This window comes from Chiloscyllium punctatum, chromosome 40 (genome assembly GCF_047496795.1).
Source record: "Chiloscyllium punctatum isolate Juve2018m chromosome 40, sChiPun1.3, whole genome shotgun sequence".
Classification (NCBI taxonomy): domain Eukaryota; kingdom Metazoa; phylum Chordata; class Chondrichthyes; order Orectolobiformes; family Hemiscylliidae; genus Chiloscyllium; species Chiloscyllium punctatum.
In genome coordinates, this window is record NC_092778.1 from 50,499,236 (window position 1) to 50,522,128 (window position 22,893).

Genomic DNA, 22,893 nt, shown 5'->3' on the forward strand with positions numbered 1-22,893 from the left:
CAGTTGCCTGTACCCATGCTTGCCTTCCCAAGCCCCACCATTTCTAATCCTTTTAGTCCCTTGTTAAGAACATCCTCTTCCTAAATATCTTCTTCTTTAGCTCAGCCTCTACTTTTCCCCTTGATAGGTTTGGGAAATAACCTGGTCGTTTGGCTGTGTTACATGTCAATGCAAGTTGTTGCTATTTACTGATTGAATTTCAGTGAATCTCTAATCTGTGATAACTGTTAGCTGCTCATGGAAGATAAAAGGAGGGAAAAAAGATAGAGTTTGTATTTACATGACACCTTTTAAAATCTCTGTGCACACCAAATTAACTGTTGCAATGTAGGAAATGTGATGGCCAATTTGCACACAGCTTTTGTAACATTTGTTGAAGGATGAATACATGTCTGAGACAGTTGCACTGCTTCAAAACATGCCATGGTCTGGCCTCATATACACCCAGCTGGCAGAATGGAAGCAATCTTGGTTTAATGTCTGAAAGATAACACCTTGGACAGGATAGCACTCCCTTGGTACTGCTCTGAGTTATGGCTGACACCTACTTTGAAGGATTTCTGTGACACCCAGGAGCTAACAACACACAAGTGAATCTTTATAATGACAAGGTTAGAAAAACAAAATTAGATTGTAGCAGTGAACTCACACAGGGTTTGCTGGAGTTTACATCCCATTTGCCAAGCAGCAATGATTGAGAATGTGAATCCATTTACCAGTACATCATATGCCACTGATCTGCAATGATGCAGCCATTGAAGGGTTAATAATCTTTAACAGGTTACTGTACATGTCAAGTATCCACACTGGATTGCCAGGAAACGCTGTTGTCTGCTTGCATTATACAGCAATAATTGACGACTGGGAGTGATTGCAGAAACTGCAACCTAATCAAGTGACTTAAGCATCATAAACTGGGAGGATGAAACACTGGCAATTTACAACCAATAATTGTACAATAATGTGTAATTGGGGCTTTGAGATTATTTCAGGGAATGTGCGTGGTTCTTACAAGCATGCAATTTCGGATTGTGCTTTTCTACTACTTCCAGCCTGGACTTGTTGACTGGTTCTAGCTGCTGCATTATCCTGTTATGTGACTGCAGAATAATAACACTTGCAATTATACAACCGCTTATCACATCAAAACATCTAAACTTGGCTCTGCACAATGAATGGCATTTTGAAGTGCAGCCACTATCGATGTAGGATTATGGAGAAAGATGAGCCACTGTGAAACAATTAGTGAATTTTTTCAATGATAATCCAAACTGCTTAATGGAGCACAGCCAGTGTGTACCCAACAGAAAGGTTCTTTACAATGAGAACTTTAAAAAATCTGTTTTGCAGTCTTTTTAAAACAATCATATATCAGAAATCTTCAGATTTTATGGAAGGAAAACATTTTTTGGGTTACCAAGATGGTATAAATAATAGAAAAACTGAATTGGAAACTCAATTCTTTTGAACTCTGAAGAAGGGTCACTGAACTCAAAAGGTTAACTCCGCTTTCTCTCCCCAGGTGATGCCAGACCTGCTGAATTTCTCCATTTACACAGGGATAATTTTCAGCATCCGCACTTCTTTGTTTTATTTACCTCAAGTACAGTCCTGAGGGAGTGCTGCATTGTCAAAGATGCTGTTTATTGCATGTGACATTAAATCCAGGCCTGACATGCATTCTCTAGGTAGATACCAAAGATCCCTTTAGTGACAAAGTAGAACAGGAGTGTTCTCCACAGTGTCCTGGCTAACATTTATCCCTCAATTATCATCGATAACAGATAAAATCTTGTCATTGTCAGGTTGCTGTGGGAAAATACGGTGACAGTACTTTCTACGGTAATTTCTGGAGGTTTTAGTAATCTGGAATGTGCTGAGTTCATGAAACTAGCATTTGTTTTCCTAATGACCTGTGCTGCAGATGCTCCTGTTCTGTATCCTTATCGAAAAAAGGCATGACAGCAATGCCAAGTACCTTTTCCACACACCTGAACGCTGCAAATAAGACTCTCACTGGACTCAAAACGTTCCCTGTTTTTCTCTGCTGCCAGAGCAGTTTCCCCAGCAGTTGTGGTTTGCAAATCAGATCTTGGTGATAATTTGTTTGTTTTCGCCTCTTTTATGGTGGTGCTGGGGTGGGAGTGGGGACACAAGGAAGTGGACTGAAGCGGACAATTACAAGGGGTTAAGAAGCAAAAGGTGTTTTTCATTGTATAATCTGGCCCCGCCCCCCAGCACAGCTCTCTGCGTCCATTGGCGGGCTGTGTGGGAGGAGTCTCTCACGATTGGCTGTCTCGCCCGTCGATCAAGGTTGGAGGTGGGCGTGATTGTCCCTGTGAAGCTGGGCAAAGCGTGCAGGAGGCAGGAGCCCGGACGGCTTGTTGCTGCTGCATCTGCTACTCTTACCTCTACTGCTGCTGATGGGGAAGTAAAGAGTGGGCTGTCTGCATGAGCTGACAAAGATGCACATCATCCCAGTTCTGACAGCAGGCATGATCCCCACCGCCAGGTGAAAGAACAAAACTGCAAAAAAAAACCACAAAAAAAAACACACTACAACAGCTCGGAAGTTCAGCTCCACTGCACAAGGGGGTGAAGAGATTGCAGTCAGCAAAAAAAAGAGGAGCACTTCACCCCAACCCTTTTACCCCCTTGTTCCCCCAACCCCCTCCCGAATCTGTCAGACCCACGGACCCGGTTCGAGATGTCAAGGAAAAAGACTCTGAAGAGTAAAGGTCAGACGTCTCCCAGCACCACCTTACCAGCCGGCAGGGGGAAAGAACAAGAGGGGAAATCACGGAAGATCAATTCCAGCGGCCAGGCTTTGATAAACGGAGTGATCCTGCCTAACAGACCCTCTCTGAGCAACAGCAGCGAGTTCTATGACCTCGCCTTTAAGGTTGGTCCTCTGGAAACGGGAAGAAACCTTCCTTGCACGGAGTACTGGCTGAGTTCAGTGCGCTGGCAAAGGGGGCTGGTTATTTCCTTCTCATATTTTACTGCATGCACACTTTGCATTGTGTTGTGAGTTGTTTTGTTGGTGAATTTGAAAGCTGTCAGGAATAGTCCGGGGCAAACATTCTCTGCACTTCCAGACACGCAAAGCAGAATTTGTTACACGAAGGTTTGCTGTTTTTGCGACTCAGGGTGTGGGTCCCGGCCGTTCGGGCCGTCTGACGGTGCTGTACATGGCTTGTTATTTCAGGGATTGCGCTGTTTTTGGTCTGAAACATTCAGATCCGGGAGTGGAAAGATGGATCAGTCTTCACAATTACACCCCCTTCGGTATTTTCTCTCCCAAAGTGATGGCTCAACCCCAGCAAGATTGTAACAATTAATTTGTTCGTACTGTGACTGCACAGATCATGCCTGTGTCTGTGCGGGTTCTTCTGAAAGGATTATCCAATCGTACTGGAAAACTCCCCGCTCTTTCCCCAAGTGCTTGTCTTTCGAAGTACGTAATCCAATAACTTCTCTGATCCCTTTCCAGCCCTTCAGTACTTTTTCTTGTGTGGAATTTCACCTAAACCCTGAACCCCAGATTGTAAACTGCATGCTGCCGGCTTCCATTAATATTAAATAATAAAGGATTTGGAATATGGACTGTGTAATAGCCACTCCAGCCTCCACTGTTCAATCCACATGGGTTGAAGGGCTTTCGGGATGGTCTCATTGCTTCCGGTTTTTGATGCTGGTTTCCATGAAGGTTGCAGAAGGAATGGGGCTCTCATTCAGGAAGAGGAAGCTGATTACAGGGCTCCATTCGTCTTGGGAGCAAAGTCATCGCCCCTTCGATTCAACGTTTGACTCCTTTCAGATATCCTGAATCAAGGCTGTATTGTGCACAACACATCTCATCTCACAAGTGTTCACCCTATTATAACAGAAGGTGTCATTTGTAGGGGAAAGGAGATAAGGTTTACCTGACAGCTGTGCTCTGCAGACTCAGTTGCTTACCCCTAAGTGGTGTGTTTTAACAGCAGCTTGCCCACAGTGCTAGCTGAAAGGAAAAGTTTTTCCAAATGTCCTTTTATTTAAAAAGAAGAATTTCTGTTGTTAAACTGAATGGAAGGGTTTGGAAGGATATGGGCCGGGTGCTGGCAGGTGGGACTAGATTGGGTTGGGATATCTGGTCGGCATGGACGGGTTGGACCAAAGGGTCTGCTTCCGTGCTGTACACCTCTATGACTCTATGGTGGCTGTCTCAGTACTTATATAAGGCATTGATTTTTGGTTTGGGAATAGGAGGAGGTTAATGTTACTATAGGTGGGGGAGACGGGTGGTTATGAGTGTGGTGCTGGAAACGCACAGCAGGTCAGGAATCCTGATGAAGAGCTTCTGCCAGAAACGTCGATTCTCCTGCTCGTCAGATGCTGCCTGACCTGCTGTGCTTTTCCAGCACCACACTCTCGACTCTGATCTCCAGCATCTGCAGTCCTCACTTTCCCCTAGACGGACGGTGATGTAAACTAACAGTTTTGTAAAGAGGTCGGGAGAGGGGGGAGTGAGGTATCTCAGTAACATAGCTGAATTTGCAACTGGCTACCTTGACGGTCCTGAGTTATAATCGTCCATTTTCTCGAGGGAAGTAGTCTCGATTTGATTGCTTTAAAATTAAAATACAAATACATAAGACAAACAGAGAGGCAGTATCGGGGAAAATAGTCAAAGAAATGAATATTTTTGTTTCTGGTTTATTCGCTGGATGCTGTCCATGTGTTTATGTGTTTCTTTATTAGTGCAATTTTGCCTGTGTTGCTGGCTTTCAAGATGAAAGATGTTTCTTCTCACTCATCCGTGTGGTGGAAGTTTTGAACCAGTTGTTGAGAGTGATGCCAAGGCCCACATTGAAGCATGACATTTTATGATGCATAAAAACCAAAAGAACTGCAGATGCTGTTTATTAGAAACAAAAAAAATAGAAATTGCTGGAAAACCTCAGCAGGTCTGGCAGCATCTGTAGAGAGAAATCAGAGTTAAGGTTTCGGGTCCAGTGGGTTCGGTTCTGAGGAAGGGTCGCTCGACCCGAAACGTTAACTCTGACTTCTCTCCAGAACTGCTGAGTTTTCCCACAAATTATAAGGTTCTGGTTAAGGATGGTAACACGTTGGAGGTGTTCCCAGACCGCACAGCGTAAGGATGTGGGGAATTGATGGAATGCGCTTCCCAATGGGAGAACAAGAATTTCAGGACTGTTGTCCCTGAGCCAGGTACATGGGGACCTCGAGCCAATGGGAGAAAAGGCACTGAGGCCTTCAAGCCAATGGGAGAGCGGAAACATTAGGACTGTAGCTTCCGAACCAATGGGAGAACAGAGAGTGTAAGACTTCTGGCCAATAGGAGAGTGGGACTGTTAGGACTGCCGTGCCGGGGCCAATGGTAGAATGGAGATATTAGGATTTCAGGCTAATGAGAGAGCAGGTATGTCAGGGTCTCAGACCAATGCAAGACAGATACAGGAATATCTATACAGTTGTTATTGACCAATGAGAGAATAGGAAGGACATCTTGACAAATATGAAAGAACTGACGATGCTGTAAATTAGAAACAAAACCAGAAATTGCTGGAAAAGCTCAGCAGGTCTGGCAGCATCTGTGACCAGAAATCAGAGTTAATGTTTCAGGACTGGTGACCATTGCACAGAACACTCGTCCTTGGCTCATTGTTCCATGATTCTTAATGATAGGTTGAAAGCATCCTGGGTTATTGAGGGACTTGTGGGTGAGTGGTCACATTCTCCTTGTTTCAGGATGTGCGTGACCCTGCGGGCTGTATTTGGAGTAGAGTAACAGCCAACAAGCACAACTTCTGCTCTTGTTTATCCAACTGTACTGCTCCCAGTAATCCGAGATGGTTCATTCCCTAAGCACTTCCCATATATTCCCAGCTGCATAAACTCATGCAAACACAGCGTTGGATTACTCCCCCAGTAGCTGAGTGGCTAAAAAAAGGTGACAGAGTAGACATAGGAGGTGGAAGATAGCAGTTTTGGAATGTCTTAGCTTAGAACTGGCCCAAGTCACCTGATGGGCTGCATGAATTTTCTCTGCACTGCAAGAGAGTTTTAAACATTTCAGTAATTAAGGCCTTGCAGCCGAACACAGTCCTCCCTATTGCCATAACACAATATGACGTGTTTTCTGCTAAGGGTCACTAGTCAGGGAAATTATTTCTAATTAACCTGTTCACGCATGTTATGATACACCTCTGGGGCAGGTGGATCTTGTCTGACCTTCAGGCAGGAGGTATCACTTTCCAGTGTAACACGAAATGTCGGAGATAAAGTTTCTCCGAGATTTGAACCAGGATTGCTCAATTCTGAATCCAGACTGATCACTGTTTTCCACCTATGAGGAGAAAGGTCGGACTGCAGGTCAGAGTCGTGAGTGTGGTGCTGGAAACGCACAGCAGGACAGGCAGCATCCGAGGAGCAGGAGAATTGACGTTTCGGGCATAAACCCTTCATCCCACCTATGGCACATGGTGACCTGTATATTAGGCTAAGACCATTAGAGAACAACACCAAATGGGAATCACTATTGCAAACACTCACCCTGATGATTGGGCGAGATGAAATAGTGTGGGAAGAGGCTAGTGCCTAAACCAGGTGAAAGTGAGGAATGCAGATACTGGAGATCAAAGTTTTAAAAAAAGTGATGCTGGAAAAGCACAGCCGGTCAGGCAGCATCAGAGGAGCAGGAGAGTTGACATTTCAAGCATAAACTCTGTCATTCCTGAAGAGCTCATGCTGGAAACATCAATTCTTCTGCTCCTCTGATGCTGTCTGACCGGCTGTGCTTTTCCAGCACCACACTTTTTGACTAGTCCTCAACCAGTTTGGCTGAATGCGTTGTTTTTTTAAAAATTTCTTTACATTCAAAGTAATATGTGGAATGCATATTTTGCTCATCTTTTATACACTGCATTGCTTGTTGAAAGCTAAATTTTAAAAAAAAATCACAAACAATCTGGTGCAGTTTTGTGGTGTTATTAGTCAATGGATTTCAAACTGAGATTCCCTAAGGTGATCATTCCTGGCAGCTGCCGGCACGTTGAAAAAAAAGGGGGGATTTTTAACAACTCATTAAACAACTGTCACTGATTTATGTATGGTTGTCTTAGTAACAACCTGTTGTTTTATTTTAGGTGATGTTGGTTGGAGACTCTGGAGTGGGGAAAACCTGTTTACTGGTGCGCTTTAAGGATGGTGCTTTCCTAGCCGGAAGCTTTATTTCCACAGTGGGCATTGACTTCAGGGTGAGAGTCTCTTACATTTTGCATTTCCTCATGTGTTTAACTGTGCTACTCAGACCATTGTCAGCATCATGGTGCGGTACAGTATAGAGCAAGACCATTCAGATCATCTTGTTTTTGAAAGAGTTGCTCAGTTAATTCCACTGCCTGCCTGAACACACGCATACTCATCAAGTGTTTGTATTTGCATTGCATGTGTGTTGGGAGCGGGTATTCCTTGTTATTTATTGGTTTGAATTTGTGCCAGTGCACATGGAATCCATTTGGCTAAAGGCACTATTTTTCACCCACTGCTTTGATAAACGCTGCCTGTCATTGAACGACACATAAAAATAAATGTGTAGCTTTACATCACTTTTATCACATCCGCACAAATAAACGGAAGCAACTGAATCCTTGGTGCATGTATTAAACTTGCAGTGCTTTCTAAGCTTATTTTTCTCGGCCACTGTCAACCCATTTCAAAGGGTTGAAAGTTGCCATCGCCTCACAGTGAGAGCTGTGGTTCTGGGGCGAGGCAGGAGCAATGAGGTCAAGTTATTAATTTACAGGGTTTTGTTTGAAGAAAAAGTACCTTTTCCTGTCATTTTTGGAACAGGAATCAAGCCTCCGACATTGGTTAATTCGGCCACATCCACCATTAAAGTAACATCAAGAATTTAAAGGGGTCTGGCAGCCTCAGTCACACCTCCATGGCAGCTATCGCTGTCTTGGAACTCGGGACCCTTAAATCTTGTCTCATTACCCCACTGGAGTTTATGGCCCACAGTATAGGAAGCTCTGCATTGGGGGGTGTAGGGGAAGGTGCGGTGTGGTTGGGTGGTGGGTGGTGTGCCAGTAACTGCTGACCAATTGTATGTATCCAGGAAGGACCCACATAAGATTCCTGGTCAGTCTCTGAATTAGCCGATCTCTGTGGGTTTATTACGGGGAAGTTCCTCTGAGCTCAGTGCATGGATGAATCAACCCATTGCGACTGATGCTTGCTGGAGATTGTATTTGCATATTTCACCAGAATCCACTGCACTGCCTCTAGAGTCAAATAGCATGCTCGTAATTGGTCTCCTCTCACATGAGAAAGCATGGCTGAATGCACTCTGATACAAAGGTGATCACATTGTCTGTCAGGGACAGGAGACATCACCTTCAAAGGATCTTAAAAGTTATACCGTAACAGCAGCGTTAGTGCAAATCGACTTATTGCAATGGTACCTAATGAGATTTCTTAATATAAAGCATTATTTGCAAACTGCAAATTGGAGCTGTTTTGGTAAATGTATTGCAGTAAAATGAGGTTTGAGTGTATACAAATGAACCTTGAAAAATAATGAAATATAGATGTAAGAATTATAAAACTCTGCATGGAGGGCATTAAGATTGTACATTGAGAGATTAGATAACCTTCTTTGGGATAATGGAACCTATAATAAATATATTTCAACAGCTGCAAATTTGCAGCAAAGTGACTGAACATTGGAATGGATTTTTGCTGTCTGACTGTGAGGTGTTCAAGAAGCAGGGTCATTCCTTTCACTGTGCTATGCTGTACAATAAATTGGAGTGGGTCCTGTGTATCAGAAATACACAACCCTCGCAGTTTGGCATTGAAAAAGCTCAAGGCTAGGTATTTTAACATACAGCAGAGATGAAGGCCACTTGGCCTTTTGTACCGATTTCTGGCACTTTCCAAGAGCAAGCTAATTGATCCCAGTTCTCTCATTCTTTCCCTGTAAACCTGTAGTTGCTTCCTTTCCAAGTATATATCTAATTGCCTTTGGGAAGCTACTAGTGGTACTGCTCCCAACAGCACAGGGGCAATGCATTCCAAGCTTTGCTGTATAATAAAAATAAATTCTCCTCATCTTCCTTCTTTAGCCAATTATCTTCAATCTGTTTCCTCTGGCTATCAAACCTCCTGCAAATAGAAATAATTTCTCCTTATTTACTCTAACAAAGCCCTTCCACCAGGAAGGAGAGTTGGTTGTTATAATTCCTGATGGAACAAAATGCATTTGGCTGTCAACTCTCTCCCTCTCCTACCTCCTGTGGGAATTGATTGGGAAGTGGGTCTATAGATGTCCCACAGCTTTCAGTATGTTGCTCCAAGTGAGTTGGCAGTGAGTGTTCGCACACTAATCAATGACAGAGAGCTTCACAATGGAGCCTGATATTCTTCATGTTATATCTCAATACACTCATACAATTCCACACCAAATTCTGAGAGAGTGCCAACCTCTGACTTATTTTCCTACTTCCTTTTCCAGGAGTGCTGTTTTAACTAACTTTTCAGCTAACATTGGGGTGGCACGGTGGCTCAGTGGCACTGCTACCTCACAGTGCTAGTGACCCAGGTTTGATTCCACACTCAGGTGACTGTCTGTGTGTCCATATGGGTTTCCTCTGGGTGCTCCAGTTCCCTTCCGCAGTCCAAAGGTTGGGTGGATTGGTCATGCTAAATTGCATTCTGTTGCCTAGGGATGTCCAGGCTAGGTGGATTAGCCATGGAAAACGGAGGGCTAGGGGGATAGGGTCTGAGTGGGTTGCCCTTTGTAGGGTTGGTGCAGACTTAATGGGCTGAATGGTCTTTTCTCACACTGTAGGAATTCTCTGATTCAAACTTGACAAAAATGTGCCCTCTAATCTGATCTGTTCTATTTTGCAGGGATTGGTATAGTAATAAAAAATGACTATCGTCAGGTCAGCTGACAAAGTATGTATCCCAGCTTCCACAGTACAAGCAAAGTATGCAAATATATACAATACCATGACACACCATGCAATCTTCCTCAAATAACTACAATAAATTAGGTAACTAACAATTTCCACTTCACAAAGCCATGTTGACTGCGCTCAGTTCCCTTGAACTTTTTAGCATCTTCCCTATGACTAATTTTAAGCTGAGTGGCCTACAATTTCTTACTTTTTATCTCCCCCTCTTTCAGAATCTAGTGCATTTTGGGAAATTAAAACCAATGCATAATTATCTCAATAGCCTCTTCTTTTAAGCTTGCACTTGCCAGCCTCCAGCTGCAATAATTTGTCAGTGCCACTTCACTAGTGATTGTAATTTTCTTGAGTCCCTCCTTCTCACCTACTTCCTGATTTACAGTTATGTTTGGGATGGTACTTATATCCTCAATAGTGAAGACTGATGAATAATATCTGGACAATTAATTTGCCATCTCCTTATTTATCAGGTCCCCGGTCACACTTTATATAAGACCAATGCTCACTTTGTTAACTATGATAATTATCTATTGAAAGCTTCTACTATCTATTTTTATCTTTCTTGTTAGTTTTCTCTCATAGTCTAATTTTTCCATTTTCCATTTTCCATTCTTCATCTTTTAGTCAGTCTTGTGGCTTTTTAAAATGGGTAGATCAATCATCTGTGTTAAGAGTGCGGTGCTGGAAAAGCACAGCAGGTCAGGCAGCATCTGAGGAGCAGGAAAATCGACATTTTAGGCAAAAGCCCTTCATCAGGAATGGCTGAAGGGCTCATTCCTGATGAAGGGCTTTTACCTGAATAGATAATTATCAGAGTTAACTACTCTCTAGCATGCAGTACTTACTCTTGCCTAGATCAAATCATCTGACCTACTGCCCTAACAAGACTGGAGGTCTTGGGTTGTTGGGAGAGACCAGATAAGCTGGAACTTTTCTCGCTGGACCATAGGAGTTGAGGGGTGACCATATAGAGGTTTATAAAATCATGAGGGGCATGGATAAAGTGAAAAGCAAAGGTCTTTTCCCTAGCGTAGGGGAGTTCAATACTAGAAGGCAAACATTTAAGGTCAGAGGAGAAATATTTAAAAAGTTCCTGAGGGGCACCATTTTCTGCACAGCAGGTGGTTCATACGTGGAATGATCTGCCAGAGGAACTAATCGATGCAGGTACAGTTACACCATTTAAAAGACAGGTACATGAATAGGGAAGGTTAAGATGGTTATGAGTGAAATGCAGGCAAATGGGACTAGTTTAGTTTGGGGAAACCTGTTCAGTGTGGATGAGTTGGACCAAAGGGCCTGTTTCCATGCCTTATGATGTGGAGGTGCCAGTTTTAGACCTGGGGGCGGGGGGGGGGGGTGGTGGACAAAGTTAAAAATCACACAAACCAGGTTATAGTCCTACAGGTTGAAAGTACAAGCTTTCAGAGCACTGCTCCTTCATCAGGTAGCTCATGGGGCAGGATCTCAGGACACAAAATATGTAGTAAAAGATCAAAGTCTCTCAGGAATGTGACTTGAAAGAAGTTCTGGTATTTACATATTAATGAATTGAAACCTGCAACCGATTCTAAGTGATTAAGATTTACCAGCAATCTGGGTTTGTTTGATACATTGCATCAGTTGTATGACACTTTGATCTTTTACAAAAACTCCTGCGTCCTATGATCCTGCCCCACTAGCTACCTGATGAAGGAGCAGTGCTCTGAAAGCTAGTTCTTCCAAATAAATCTGTTGGACTATAACCAGTTGTTGTGTGAATTTTAACTTTGTCCATGCTGTATGACTTCATGACTGTATGCCCAGGCCCCGACCTTGGCGCTTGATGTTTATGAAGTTTCTGCTATCGCTTTTTATTTATGCTATTTGTTTAAAATGATCTAGGGCTGATGTTTCTGAGGTGGTGATGGAATAAGGTTAGAAACTTCCGAAATCTGTGTCACAGGACCACCTATTATTCAGAGCTTACAATTACCATGTGATTGTTGACACAGTAAAGCCAAACATGATGTGCTGAAACCAGGACATTTAGGTTTTCAGTCTCATGCTTTCCCAACTGAGCTATTTCAGCTGATGAGCATTGACACCGCAATTCACAGTGGGAATTAATGACAGAAAAATATGTGATCCTGAATTGTGACAACTAGGAATAAGTCAGTGCATGCCCTAGCAATTTTCTGTGGAGTCCAGAGTGATGTACTGAAATTGTGGCCTTAGTTGTGTCATGCTGAAATTTCACGTGGGACTGGAGGCTATGACCTGCTGACTCCAGAGGTGAGGGAGCTACTAACTGTGTCATGACTGGCAGAGAGTTGCTGAGTTTGAACAATGTGCCTTTATATATAGGAACTGAGTAAGAGTGATCAGTGTTGACTCTCACCTGCTGAATTATTTAGGTAAAAACAATGACTGCAGATGCTGGAAACCAGATTCTGGATTAGTGGTGCTGGAAGAGCACAGTAGTTCAGGCAGCATCCAAGGAGCATTCTTTACCACTCATTACTTCCCTTGGTGGTACAGTTGAGACTGAATTTAAAATGTGAATTCTGAGAGCTGTTTAGCGTGAATGCACACCCGACTATTATACATTGTATACAGAATCCACACATCAGTTTTTTTAAAAAGTCTTAGATAACTCCCCTTTGGAATTCCCCTTTGGACGTTCAGAGTTTTTACTGTGGTTACAACAGCTTCAGATAAGCTACTTAGCACTGTGAATAATCACTGTGGCTGCAGGGTAATCATTGCTGCTATAATCAACTTGCACTTGTTCCAGAAGAGCTCCTGATGGCTGAATCATAGCCTAACAATTAACAGCATGGCTGGACAAAAGGAAGAAGTGGCCTTTGAGAGACTGTGGCTGAAGGGCGTGGGTGGTGGTAAGGTGGGGCTGTTGTAAGGTATGAGGGAGAGAAGGGAGAGAAAGTAATGAGCTTTCAGTTGATCTGGGCAATGTTTGACAAATATTGGTCGATTGCCACAGTAATATGAGGTTGAACTCATAGATAGTTCTGCTTCTTTTGAAACGTTCCCAATATATTCTTCTTTGCCTAAGATAGCAAATTGCTTAAGCATTACCCTGAGGTTTGATTTACCTGGATAGCAAACAAAACAATACTTGTTACTGTATCTCGATACATGGATCAGTTTAGGTGTATTCTCTCTTTCACCAAATTGAAACCTGCATTTCCATTGTATATGATATTGTGCAAAGGGTTTAGATACGTTTGCATGCTCCATAAACTTGACTTCACAGAAATCTCTCATCCTAGCCCACACCCAATCCCAATCACCCATTGTTCCCTGTCTTGCTGACCTACAATAGCTCCACATCAGATAACATTTCAGGTGTGATTCTAATATTCCTTTTCATGGCCTTACCTCTCCATATTTCTGTATCTTTCACCCACCCCAAAATCGTCTTGTTTTCTGCTGTCCCGATCTGAAGCTCAGGAGTTCCCTTCCTACTTCCCTAGCTCTTTCGCATTCCTCCTTTAAGCTTTGGTCACATTTGCCTAATATTTCCTTTTGTGGCCCAGTGTCACATTATGTTTGATAACACACCTGTCAAGTGCCTTGAAATGTTTGACTACATTAAAGGTGCTACCTAGGTGCAAGATTTGTTGCTGCTGGTGTTGTTTACAGTTGTTTTTGGTCTGTTGTGATTTGTCATAGGTGGTGACTTTTTACATTAATTTCAGTGCACAATTGGCTGCAATGATTAATCTAATAACTAAACATCCAAATATTGTCCCTGCACAATGTCAGACAGACATAAATGTTATATTTCACATTCTGCAACATTACACGCCAGAACAGATCTGCCATCTGATTATGCAATCCGGTTGAATATTGTAGATGACAAGTGCATTGCATGAATAATAAATACAATGTTCTCATTAAATACTGGTGAGCTTTTGAAAAGTTTGAAATATGGAAATTTGAAATAAAATGTAAAATCTCTCATCATGACCTTTATCAAAACAAAGAATTACAATTGATAAAGCAAGGACTCTGACGAGTCTCAAATATATACTTTAATAAAGAAGTATATTGATATTTGAACCATTGTTTCTCAAATAATGCAATAGTCAAATCCTTACTTCTTCACTTCTGTCATGTCTGCCTCACCTGACAGAAGACATTTTTTCTCAGTGGTTTACATCCAGTGCAATTCAAACAAGGTTTGTCACCAATTAGCAATTATGGTTCAATTCTCATCACCTTTCAACTAATCAAATAATTGATCAGTCTTTCCTCTCTAACCTCTGAGGAAAATGCCAAAGTGAATCCAATTCTAAAAGCTAACTTGATAAACTTAGTATCTTCTTTTGTAGCAACTGTTTCTCCCTATTTGAGCAGCCCTTAACCTTAACATTTCAAGGTCACCCTTTGCTTCGATAACCCACAGGTAGAATGTTTCTTAATTCCCTTTTCTCTAGGAAAGTTTCAGAATTGTCGCCTCTTGTCTGCAACTTCTCCAACTTGACATTATGGTTATTAATCCTACAATGCTGCACGATGCTCGAACATTTCTTTTCTTGTTGCATTGAAGATTCATTAAGGTATGCTGGAATTAGGAGTCAATACATTATATATAGGCTATAGCTTATTTCTCAGCACCCAGAATGTCTACCAGTTAGTATCTGTTCTCTTTATTTCTCCTGGAAATAGCAAATTCTTCTCATCATTCCTGCTTGATTTACTTCAACTGCTCTTGCCTTGTTTGAGTTTTTCAGTCTCCTATGTTATGAACCTAAGTCATTCCCTTGAATTTCCCAAATACAGTTGTAAGCTTCTCTGTGGTAGAATCCTTAAGGAATTAAGGGCTACGGGGAGAATGCGGGTAAGTGGAGTTGAAATGCCCATCAGCCATGATTGAATGGCGGAGTGGACTTGATGGGCCGAATGGCCTCTTAAGGTTCTCTCCTTTGTAGTCAGTCATGAAAGCATGAAAATGTTTATTTTTAACATGGGGTGCAGTTATGCTGTTGTGACATGATTCCGTCTGTATTTGCTCCTAGTGCCAATCTTTTATTGATCAAGTTCTGGTTCTGTCTCACCCACTCATACTGCTAGCCATTGGCATATTGGAAAGATTTCTAGATTGATAATCTGTTTGGCCACTTTGTGAGGGACCTTCTTTCGCTGTCAAGACCTGAGGTGAGGCATGAACTTGGCTCTTCAGGCCCACAGATAGGGAATAAACTACTTCAATACAAGATTGCCCCAAGCTACAAGGCCAAGACAGACCGTGAAGCACAGAACCACGTTACACTACACTACCACTGAGGCAGACTTAGTAGTGCTCATTAACTCCTTCTGTGAGAACTGAATCCAATCCCAACCTGTCACTCACAGCCTCTTGAAATGTGGCCAATGATGACTACACTAATAAAACCTCTTGTTAAGTGACCGTAGTTACATCTTACTGTTTTGAGTTGAGCGATGCCATTGCTCATGGAATGATCAACGTAGAACATAAGGTTTAATGTTTATGAAGTAACTTGAAAGCCATCGGACATACATCCATAAATATGCAAATAAAGAGTACTTAAAAAAAGATAGGGGTGGTGGCAAATTTTCTATCCTTTCTTGGTTTATTGCATGTTGTGTAGCTGTTTTATGGTCGAGTGGCACATAATATGTAATTGAAGAATAACGAGTGACTTTGGCCCTACATATGTAGTTGCCCAGACTATTACTACTGGCATTTATTGGAAACTGTAAATGCTCGGGATGAGCACAAGAGGTACACTTTCTTATGATGTATTTGATAATGTAGAGTTCTATTTTGACTGCCAAGTAACCATTTCTGCTAAGCCCCATAAGATTCTTGATTTATTATCTACCCAGGTTTGCATATTGAAGAGTTTGCAAGGAATTTCATTTCTTAAACAAAATCACCATAGAAAATACATAGAAAAGAGTTTACAATAAATTAACTGTTATGTCAGGAACCCCACAAGCTTTTACCTTCTATCAAATGCTCTTTAGGTTCCTCATGTAGCTATAAGGATGGTATATTCTGATAAATCATTAAGATATGCCTTTAGTTTAAATGTATATGTATATTATTAAGATATTATTGCACATTGTGATACAATATTATTATACTGACATTAAGACCAATGAGATCTTCATATTGGTGTAATTTGACTATCAGTATTACATCAAACACATTGCTGCCTAACCAATCCTAGAGAATAAAAATAACCAAGCAATTTTATTTAATTCTGTCAACAAACACAGTAAAGTACAAAAGCATAATATCACCAGGAAGCTTCATGCATCAACACCTGCAATTTACATTTATGTTGTATCTCTAATGCAATTAAACCTTCTATGCAGCTTAACAGGAACATTATCAGACAAAATTTTGTGTCGAGCCACCTAAAGAGACATGTTGAGATGGGTGATCAAAGAGGCAGGTTTTAAATTGTGTCTTAAAAATGGAGAGAAATATGTAAAGGTTTAGGAATGGAATACTGTAGAGTTTAGGTTTCGTCAGCTATTGAGAATGGTTCGTGTGTTTGTGTTTGCCCCTTGTGCTAATGTTTTAAATATTGTATCAATCCAAACTCAGCAGGTCTGTTAATGTCTGTGGAGAGAAAGCAGAGTTAATATTTTGGGTCTGACATTTTAGCTGCCAAACCTACTCATTTTTTTTACAGCAATTTCTGATTTTGTTTCTGATTTCTAGCATTCAGAGTTCTTTGATTTTATTTGCATGTATATACGCATACTCAATTTGTGATCAAAAGCAGCTAAGGAAAGATAAGGGCATATATGAACATCATCCTTCACCCGAGAAGCTATGGACTGTGGAAGGGAAATGCAGTCTGCACTTATGCAGTACATAGTATTGTGAATAAATGTATGTGGTAGACAGCTCTCTTCTTCCGTTTCTAGATGGATATTTAGCAAATTAGCATTCACTGTACTTCTACCTGATTCTGCTTCACAGCTTCCCCTTGGTTTTACATAGATTCAAGTTCTTCTTCAACAACAACAAAGTCTGTTACGGTTGGGAAAGTTGTTTGCAGGAGTCTCTCTCTTTCTCTGTCTATTAGTACGCCTGGCACATACTAATGGTCTGGTAGATATGGATACTTCCTGTGCTTTAACAATATAGCACTTTATGATGATCTGCAGAGGCCAATAAAGACTGTGCTGAAACGATCCTGGTGAGCACATAACCTCAAAATGGGCTTTATTCGAGCTAATACAATGCACTCTAATACAGAGACAAAATAGGAGAGAAAATATAGGCTTCATTTGAAGGGTTACTGCATAATAAAGTTGACTTCAATTGCTACATCATTTTTTAGTCATCCTCTATTTTAGAATTGTGTTGATATTCTAGGGAAGCAATGTGTTATTGTGTGTGATTTGGCAGTCAATCATGCACAACAGCATCCTACAAACAGCAATGTGATCATGTTCGAATCATATGTTCTATTGATTACAAAAACACGAAGTACTGGAGATATTCAGCAGGCCGGACAGCATCTGTAGAAAGAGGAACAAAGAGGATATTTCAAGATGGTGGCTCAGTGGTTAGCACAACACCAGGGACCCAGGTTCAATTCCTGCCTTGGGAAACTGTCTGTGTGGGTTTCCTCCGGGTGCTCCAGTTTCCTCCCACAGACCAAAGATGTGCAGGTCAGGTGAATTGGCCATACTAAATTGTCCGTAGTGTTAGGTGCATTAGTCAGAGGGGAATGGGTCTGGGTGGGTTGCTCTTTGGAGGGTCAGTGTGGACTTGTTGGGCTGAAGGGCCTGTTTCCACACTGTAGGGAATCTAATCTATTGACTTTTTATGTTCTCATGAATTTGGTCAAGGGATGGGCCGGGAAGGAATGGTGACAACATTGGAGTAGTGCTGTTAATGGAGAGGTAGAGTTGTTGTCAACTGACTGTGGTTTCAGCTGAGGTTGGTTCAGGGACATATAAAAGGGGAACCTTGAAGTTCCTTTGAAGAGACTGACTGCCTCTAGGTCCTTACTCTAACAGTGAATTGAAGACTTGGATTACACCAGAAATGTTTACGGACAAAGGAGATATATGAATGCAGTCCTGGGAATGCAAAGCCACAAAATAAACAGAGAAAGGGGTGGCCAACAATGTTTATGGCAGTAGAAAGGTTACTCCTGTAATCACTTACATCAATGTAAGAATCAAAAATGAACATGGGAAGTAGGAGCAGGAATAGACCATTTAGCCCATTGAGCTTGCTGTACCATTTCAGTTGACCATTGCTGACCTCCTACCTCAATGCTATTTTCCCATGTTAATCCCATATTCCTCAATGTCTTTAATATCTAGGAAATACCTTTAATATCTAGCAAATCACATTTTCAAGTTTGATTGTGCAAATGTCAATGGCAGTTATGAATGTTTGATTGTTAAGCAGTTTGCTGTGCAAATTAAATGTTGATCGTTTGGTCATGCTCTAGTGCAGTTCTTTGGATTTTAGTTCAAGCTCAGGTCCCGCTTCTAGGTAACTGTCAAACTATGTTTATTACTACACTGTACATGGTGGTAAGATGACAATGCAATATGCTCTATATGTGCACACGAGGGTACAAATTAGAATGGGAGGCTGCTCTGCCATTCAACAGGATCATGGTTGTTCTGACTGTGGCCTCAGCGTTACACTCTTGCCAATTCCTTGACTCCCTTGTCAATATAGGTCCAATCTCTTTGCAGAAAATTCACAACTGAAGTTACAGTATCATCACAGCTGTCTTGGGTGCCCATCTACATATTTACTAAACCCAATCACTACAACAGATGCCAATAAATGAAGTAAAATTTGTTCTGAGGAGGACTTCCATTAAATTGCCTCATGCCTTTTCAAACATCTGAGCCAAGCTGTGATCTGCAGGGTAAAAGATTAGCAGTAGTAATTTCACTAAAGGATTTCTGAATGAGTAGTAAGGGAGGGCGTTCCATCCTGCCAATGTGAAAATGCCCTATTTATGTTCACTCTCTACTTTTCACCAATTCTTTGTCCATGCTGAAAGATTACCCCCAATTTTATCGACTCTTTTCTCGACTATTACTCTTTTGTATATGAGATGCCATTTGGAAACCAAGCTATTACTACAACTACAGGTTTCCCTAAAACTACCTTACAAGTTACATCCTCAAAGAACTCCAATGAATTTGTTAAACAGGATTTTTCTTTTGTAAGGAATTGTTGACTTCTTCTAGCTGATAAGATCTCTACAGCATGAAAGCAGGACATTTGTCCCATCAAGTCCAGACCACCCCTCCAAAGTGCATCCCACCCAGGTCTACCCACCTGGTCTATTTCAATAACACTACATTTCCCAAAGCCAATTCACCTAACCTGCACATCTTTGGATTGTGGGGAGGAAACTGGAGCACCTAGAAGAGACCCACACAGACACAGGGAGAATGTGCAAGCACCACACAGACAGTTGCCCGAGAGTGGAATTGAACCCAGATCCCTGGTGCTGTGAGGCAGCAGTGCTGACCACTGAGCGACCATGCCACCCATGGCTGTGATTAGTTGTGTCGTGGCATCCCATATAATCCCATGAATTTGCCTGATTAAACCACCTTCCCAGTTATTTTCTCTCCTCACTTATGTCCGGTTGTGTTAGAAGATGGTGATGTCAATAAGCTAGTAATCCAGATGGTCAGGCTAATGTTCTGGGTTCAAATCCTATACAAGTCGTAGATGGAATTTAATTGCAATTAATAAATCGAGAATACAAAGTTGTCTCACTAATATTGACCATGGGAACTATAATTGTTTGGCATAAAAACCCATCCGATTCCTCAAGATTTTAACAAGAAAAGACAGGGTAGATAAAGATAAACTAATTCTATTGGCTGGGGATTCTAGAACCAGGGGCCTGAGAATTCGGGCCAGACCATTTAGGAGAGATGTTAGGAAGCACTTCTACACAGAGTGGGTTTTAGATGTTGGGAGGAATCTCCCACAGCTGGATGCTAGATCAATCGATAATTTTAAATCTGAGGTGGATGAATTATTTTTAATTATTATTGAAGGTATTAAGGGACATAGCCCAAAGGCAGGTATATGGAGTAAAGTCACAGATCAGCCATGATCTCATTAAATGACAGATAGTCTTGAGAGGACAAATGGCATGTTCCCATGTTTTTAATGTGCTGATGTTCTTTTCTATTTCAACATTGAGAGAGGCATTTCGGTGGTTATTGATAGAACCTGACCCTACAATGTTTTCTCATTTGAGGACATATGAATACAAGAAATAAGTGATGTGGTAGACCATTTGGTCCTTTGAACCTGATGTACATCCAACAAGATTATGGCTGATTTTTGACCTTAACTCCAGCAACCCTCACAACCTCCAGTCTTTTAATTGCTCACAGTACAGAAACCGATCAACTTCGAATTGTATATACTCACTCAGAGCTCTCTGAAGTACAGAATTCCAATGATTCACAATCTTTTGACAGTTCTCCTAACTTCAGTCAGACTTTTGGGATCTATTACATTTTGTACGAGCTCAGTTGAATCTTAATAATTTATTGAAATAAGACAGACACTTGTCAATTCCTGTGCTACCTATCACAATAAGCATGTTTATTGTTACAACTATCAAGGAAGCAATTTTAGAACAGGTTTCCCAATACAGTAAATGCTTGTGCAGAATTTTGATCTCACACAGTAAACATTTCACTTTAAAAAAAATAGTGCTAAAAACATGCAGCATGATGTTACCTGGGTCTCAGAAGGTTAAGTCAATCAATCTGTTAAAAAGAATTGAATGCATTTTTGTCTGTCAGCTTCAACTCAGCAAAATTCACAATTTCTCTTCAATTACAAACCCTCACTTGACAGGAACATGGAACTTAATGGTAGATGTAGGCTATTCAGATTTCAAGCCTGCTCCACCATATGTTAAGATCTTGGCCGATCTTGTTGTGATCTTAGTCCCATTTTTCCCATGTGCACCCAAAAGCCTTGACTCCATTGTCGACAAATATCTGTCTAATTCTGCCTTGAATAAACTCAATGATACAGCTTCCCCAACCTTATAGAATTAGAATTCCACAGATGAACAACGCTCAAAAGAAAATTCTCCTCATCTCTGTTAAAGGGGAGACCTCTTATTCTCAAGTTGTCTTATTGTCCTAATCCTAATCTCACAAGAAGAGACTTTCTCCCAGTATTCACCCTGTGACGTTTCTTCAGGATCCTATAAGTTTCCACAAGATCACCTCCCATTTTACTAAAATCCAATGGGTTCATGTTCACCCTGTCTAGTCTTTGCCCAGAGGAGAACCACCAGGTATGAGCCCAGTGAGCATTCTTTGAACTTGTTGAATGTGGTATTATCCTTGGGCACATAATGACATGTTGCAAAGAACTGGTGAAGGTGGCTAAAACCACTGGCGACATGATCATAACTCCCTGCTGAGTTTGACCTTCTGCAACACTGCTAATAAGAACATTGGTATTGGAGTAGCCAAGCATTTTCATTCAGTAGATGAAAGTTATCACTTGCTCAAGGGAACAGTTCAGTACACAGTTGAGAAGGCCAGCAGCATTGACGATATGTGAAAAGGAGGGAAGAGAAGTACAGAGGTGGAGAGATTGAGGGAGAGCGTTCCAGAGTTCAGGGCCTTGCCAGTGGAAGGCATGTCAGGACTGGAGTGATGAGAATCTGAGATGTCAAGAGGCCAGAACTTGAGTGGTGCACACATTGCTGAGCGTTAGAGAGGGAGGAGCGAAATGCCTTTTAACACAGCCTGCAGTGTGCCATCCGCTGTGAATACACTTAATTCTTGTAATTTGGAGAAATTTGGGATGATAGTCGATATGGATTGGTTGGGCTGAAGGGTCTGTTTCCATCCTAGTTGACTCTGACTCAATAATCTATCCAGCTCCCTTTTGAATGCTTGTGGTGAATCCATTCTCATTGTCTATTTCTTCCAGAGGTTGACAGCTCAACAGAAAGAAAAACTTTCTGGTATTTAAGCCTTTCATGGATTTATTCAGTTCCATTTACAATTGCTCTCGCTCCGACTAACTGTTTTTTTTCTGGTGTGCAGACCTCCAAGGTCCCTGTGCAGCATTGAATTCCAAAACTGGAAGTTAATGCGGTGCAATGCCAAACAGTGTGCATGGAACTGCAGAGGGACCTTGGAGTTGCTGCTCAGCTTAGAACAAATATTGCTCAGATGTCAGTGCACCAAGATCTAAACAGCATCCATCCTTGTGCTAATAAATAGCAAGGAAGTTTTTTGCATGAGCGTTACATAATGATCATCTCCAGCAGGAGAAAGTTGCATCATTTTATCTTGACATTCAAAGACATTGGTACCGCTGAAGGCCACCATAGCTTGCTGGGGTATGACTAGACCAACCACATAAATACCGTGGCTACAAGTGTGTGTCAGATGTTGCAATTCAATATCAACAGATTTAGCTCCTAACACCCCTACTGCCTCTTCATCACACACGAGGCACAAGTGAGGAGCATGATTCAATATTCTTCACTTACTCGGAAGAAGTCAGCTTAAACCACACGCAAGAAGCTCAAAGGCATCCAGCATGTAACAATTCAAGTTATTAGCACTTCATCTTGACATTCACTCCTTTCAACTCACAGTGCAAGGTGGCAGCAGATTTTACTATATAGAAGATAAGCTGCATCAACTCGCCAAGACAGCTTCAACAGCAATTTCCAAATCTGATGCCTACCAACCAGAAAGACAAAGGGAGCAAATGCATAGGAGCACCACTATCTGAAAGTTCAATTTCAAGTCACATGCCATTCTAACTTGGAACTATATGATCCCACTGCTCCACTGTCACTGAGTCAAGATCCTGGAGCTTCCTTCCGAACAGCACTGTGAGTGCTCCTACATTGAATGGCCT

The 22,893-nt window shown here is 41.7% G+C and overlaps 1 protein-coding gene across 1 annotated transcript in view; it reads left to right on the plus strand.

Moving 5' to 3' along the window:
* The first annotated feature begins 2,345 nt into the window (after positions 1-2,345).
* LOC140464599 (ras-related protein Rab-26-like) overlaps positions 2,346-22,893 on the plus strand; it is a 364,725-nt gene continuing 344,177 nt past the window's right edge. Inside the window, exons 1-2 of the mRNA XM_072559863.1 lie at positions 2,346-2,902; positions 7,152-7,262. Coding sequence (XP_072415964.1) covers positions 2,708-2,902; positions 7,152-7,262 — 306 coding nt within the window. The 5' untranslated portion in view covers positions 2,346-2,707. The remainder of the gene's footprint in view (positions 2,903-7,151; positions 7,263-22,893) is intronic.